At 42.0% G+C, this 5,004-nt stretch overlaps 1 protein-coding gene across 1 annotated transcript; it reads right to left on the bottom strand.

Moving 5' to 3' along the window:
* Positions 1 to 2,087: 2,087 nt before the first annotated feature.
* On the bottom strand, positions 2,088 to 3,225 carry LOC109209485. The gene is made up of 2 exons (XM_019372756.1): positions 2,429 to 3,225; positions 2,088 to 2,346 (listed from the first exon to the last, which is right to left on the bottom strand). The coding sequence occupies exons 1-2, from the start codon at positions 3,223 to 3,225 to the stop codon at positions 2,088 to 2,090; spliced, it is 1,056 nt and encodes a 351-aa protein (XP_019228301.1).
* Between the last annotated feature and the right edge of the window lie 1,779 nt (positions 3,226 to 5,004).

The following is a 5,004-nucleotide window of genomic DNA, read 5'->3' on the forward strand; positions in this document are numbered from 1 at the left end:
GTCGATCCTTCTGTAGCGGATCGTTTTTTGCCGCTTCGGATACCGGGGCACTACGGGATCCGTCCAGACCCCCCCCCCCCCCCCCCCCCGATAATCATGTGGATATCATGTTGGGGAGTTCTTTTTTGCGCTCGGACTGAGCCCGGGGGTGCGCCGGACTCAGGGTTGATCGGGTCCGTTCCCCTGTCGCTCTTGAGATCTCTGTCTCTCATTTCGCCGATCGAGCAGAATGTCCGGTCCTGAAAGCGGCGATCTTCGGCAAGAAAAAGTGTGAGAGATATCGTGCGTTTAAGTGTCGAAACTAGCAAGAAAATAATCACTATTATTTTTAGCCCCACGGTGGGCGCCAAACTATTTACCGTGAAAATGGTAACAATAATTAAATTTGTAAATTTTTTTTTTGGCAATCCACCAGGCATGGCCTAGGGCTGGTTTTTTATAAATATAGAAAATCAAAAGTACATAGTTTGTCCGGAGGTCTAACAAAATGAACAAGATAAAAATTGAAGACTACATAGAACCTATTACCAATATTGAGTATAATACTCAACATAGGTATCACATGATGAAAACTAACAAAATTACTTATGCTATAGCTATCAAAATCCATGTTTTTATGAAAATGTATTACTGCCCCTATGATCATGATGCGTTCTTCTTCTCCTTGATGAGGTAACGATCCTACTGTTGTCCAATTGCTGATCAAGTTCCCCATGTTTTCCATAAACCACAAGCATCTGCAAAACATTTCCGGATTTGCTTTGCCCCGTTGCTCATTTGCCTTGTATTTGCCCTCTTTTTTGTCAGCTTTCATCTTGTGTATTGTAGTTGTCTTCTCCTGCATTCTTTCCTGGTCTGTCCTGCTATGATGGAGTGTGATTATCCCAGCCCATTGTATAGTGCCATTGTCCGCAAATTGTGACCAAAATTGCCCTTTGCATTGCCATTTCCAGTTCAACTCACCTGTGTAATATTTGTGTTCTATTTTGCGATGACTTGCTCTAGGTATGACTAGCTTCTTTGTGAAAAATGATCCCTAGCCAACGGAATTGTGAAGCTGCATTTGGACTGCAGCTATCCTGCCCAGAAATCTCGACCAACTTTTGCTGCATGCATGAAATTGTAGCTGTGCTTGGGCCTTGTCAGTGCCCCTTCCTATCCAATCTGCTATATTTATGCTCATCTGTGATTCCCCTGCAATGGAATGAGCACACTGTGCTAATACCACCAATTGCAGGTTCCTCACTAGGTGAGGCATAGCCACATTAACGACTCCTGCAAAAAAGCAAATTACGTTAGTGAAAAATTGTCTGCCCATGTGTTCTTCGTCTCTCATCTGAGCATGAAATTTGGTTGCTCTTTGATCATCAAACCAGCTGTCCTCCTTGCTTCTATTTTCCATTTCCAAATTCTCCAAATGCTTAGAGAACCAGCCTGTCCATATGCAATATAGATGTTCTGCACTATTACTTGCCTGACTTCCTGTATCCCTTGCTTTATTTTGCCCACTTCGCTTAAACATTCTGGGCAACACTCTTTTGCACCTCAAAGTACCTGACCCTACTGATTGTCCAATTCTCTTAAACATTCTGGACCTTTCTGCTGTGTCTTGTTTTCTTGAAGCACTCTTTCTGTATGGAAATCCTGCTCCTCCATGTATAATGCTCCAAGATGCTGCTAGAAATATTTGATGCTGCCCATTTTTCTTTGACATTCTGGGCAATTCTTTCCTCCATTCAGTTGTCTTTTTGGACCTCTTTGTTGTTGTGCTATTGTTCAGCTGTGACAGTAACCCATTGGAATGTATGCATAGCATTAATACCACCAAATGGACCTCCATCACAGCATCGAACAATAGCTCACTAAATGTACCTGAACACCACTCCCCCAGTCACTCCCTAGTTTCTTGAGACTTTTACTCTTAGGTATGGGCATTGCAGTTTATCAGAGTTCACAAGCCTTCTCCCTTTCACATCCAACTCCTCAAAACCATGACATTCCAATTCACCTACATCCAATGCATAGTTTGCAATGTGGTCTGCTAGCTTGTTGCCTTCCCTAAGAGTATGAGACACCTTTACATTTGCTCAATTCATCAGTTGTCTAATTTCCTCCACCATTGTTTCTATTACCCATGGTGGCTTCCATTCTCCAGTTATTGCCTTCTTTAAGAGCATTGAATCTGTGTGCAAATCTATCAGCACATAGTCCTGTTGCACACAGTACTGCATTACTTCATAGATAGCCTTTGCTTCAGCAACTGAATTAGAACCTTCATGTATTTCCTTGCCACATGCATACAGAACATCCCCCTCTTCATTTCTAAGGACAAATCCAATAGAGCTCCTGCCAGGATTGCCTCTAGAGGCTCCATCAGAATTGAAGTTTGGGAGTGAACTGCTCCATCATCTTCAACATATCTGGCCACCTGTGAGGTACCTGCTGAACTCCTGGCTTTCTTACCTTGATTAGAGAGTGCAAGGTATTTGAAATTTGATAGACCACTGTATTGATGGTAACTGCATCCCCATACTTGTAACTATTTCTTCTCTTCCATAGTTCCCAAACGATTACTGATGGCAAGGCTTGCATAATTGGTTTCAATCTAGGTACAACATCTGCAGTCCAACACTTTACAATGACTTGATGCAATGTGAGTCCTTCCACTGCAATGCCTGCATGTCCAAGATAGTACTTCCACACTTTGTTTGCTGCATATGAGGTGAAGAATAAATGCCGTGTAGTCTCCTCCTTTGGTTCTGCACAACACCAGCACTTGGATGCCATTAAATACCCCAGCCTTCTGAAGAAGTCATCAAGTGGCAACTTGTTTCTCCACACCTTCCACATGAAGAATGCAATTTTAAAGGGCAATCCATTCACCCATATCATCTTGAATGCATTCATTGGCTCAGCTCTTCTTCTCAAATAGTCCCAGGCTGTTTTAACACTGAAATATCCTCTAGGTTCCAGCATCCAACAGGGTACATCAAGCACTCTTTGTGCAGTAGGAGGCTTGATGTTCTGTAAGATGTGTTCTACAAATTCCTCTGGTAACAGTTCGACCAATCTTTCTGCATCCCACCCTTCTCTATCAACCACCTCCCATGCATTGTGCACCGATTCATCTACACCAAAGTCTTGTGGAACCAGGAAATAGAGAGCCCTCAGCCCTGTCCAATTGTCATACCAAAATAATGAAGAGCCCATTCTTGGATGCCACATTATCTGATGTTCAATTAAATCCCTACATTCCAACATTTTCCTCCACACATGAGACCCTCGCCTCCAAGGTACTATCACAGATAAATAACGTAGGAGATAAAGGATCCCCTTGCTTTACTCCCCTCGAAGATTTGAAGAAGCCATGTGCTTGACCATTTATCAATACTGAATACCAATTATTGGACACTATGCCATATACCATGCCTATAAACCTCTCTGAAAACCCCATTTTTCTTAGCACCTTGGTCAGAAAGAGACAGGATAACCTGTCGTAGGCCTTGGTCATATCTAGCTTCATAATCACATTTGTTCCTGCCTTGGTTCTAATTCTCATATCTGTGACAATTTCTTGGGTGAGCAGTATGTTTTCTACCATGCTCCTTCCCTTTACAAAACCAGACTGCTCTTCTGATATTAGATTAGGCAGCATCCCCACAAGTCTTCCATGAATCACCCTCGATATCACCTTGTTAGAGAAGTTACTAAGGCTTATAGGTCGCAAATCAGAAAAGGTGCTTACCTCTTTTTTCTTTGGCAGTAGAACCAGATTGGTATGGGTAATACACTTAGGCAGATCATGCCCATTAAAGAATGCCCTTACCATATCAAAATTATCTCCTCATATGATGTCCCAACATGACTGGTAAAATTTGCCTGTGAAACCATCAGGACCTCCTGCACTGTCTCCATTAAGACCAAAAACTGCTTCTTTTACTTCTTTCATAGTAGGCTATTTTATCAGGTGAATTCTGTTCCACATCAACCAAGGAAGGAACCTGATCTAAAATTTCAAAAGAGGTAGGCACTGCAGTTTCAGAGAACTGATCCTCAAAGAACTTGATTGCTTCTGCAGCTATGTCTTCATCTTCCTCAATCCAATCACCTTGACTATTCTGAATTCTGGATAGTTGCAATCTCTTCCTTCTGCCTCTGACCTGTGCATGAAAGAACTTCGTGTTCCTGTCCCCATCCTTGAACCAAGACATCCCTGCCTTCTGTTTCCAGTACTTTTCCTCCAAAGCTAAGAACTTGATCAAATGTGCTTGAACCTTTTGTAACCTTTGTCTGTTTAACCTTGTGGGATTTGCTTCAAACTCAGCTTCATGTACACGAACAACTTCCTCCAAGCTGGCTATCTTCTGAAAAATATCTCCAAAAGTATCCCTGCTCCACCCTGATAGTACCTTCTTGAGCTTCTTCAGTTTATGGTTGAATAGAATGTAAGGACTTGCACTGAAATCTGCTTTCCAATTTTGTCTCACCACCTCCTTAAATGAAAAATGATCCACCCAGAAATTCAAGAATCTAAATGGTTTTATCACAGGAGGAGCCTCTATATCACACTTGATCTGCAATGGACTGTGATCTGAGCCTATTTTGGATAAATGCTGGACCTCTATTCCACGGAATGTCTGCTGGAATTCAGAGTTGGCTAAACATCTGTCTAGCCTCTTGAAAATACAATCCTCCTCTGCCCTGCCATTCCACCATGTGTATATACTACCCTTAAACCCAAGATCAACCAGATTGCAGGTGTTAATGCAATGTCTAAAATCATCAATTTCAATTAAAGACATTGGGAGTCCACCAAACTTTTCTTCTTCATCCCATATGACATTAAAGTCACCTCCCACTAACCATGCACTGTCATATCACTTGCCATATAATATAATGAATCCCATAACTCAATCCTCTCTATGGCATCACACTTAGCATACACCAATGTGAGTACAATTTCCACATGTGTTTCTATATGAAATAGCCTTAGAGTTAGTTGTT

Source organism: Nicotiana attenuata, unplaced genomic scaffold (genome assembly GCF_001879085.1).
Source record: "Nicotiana attenuata strain UT unplaced genomic scaffold, NIATTr2, whole genome shotgun sequence".
Taxonomy (NCBI): domain Eukaryota; kingdom Viridiplantae; phylum Streptophyta; class Magnoliopsida; order Solanales; family Solanaceae; genus Nicotiana; species Nicotiana attenuata.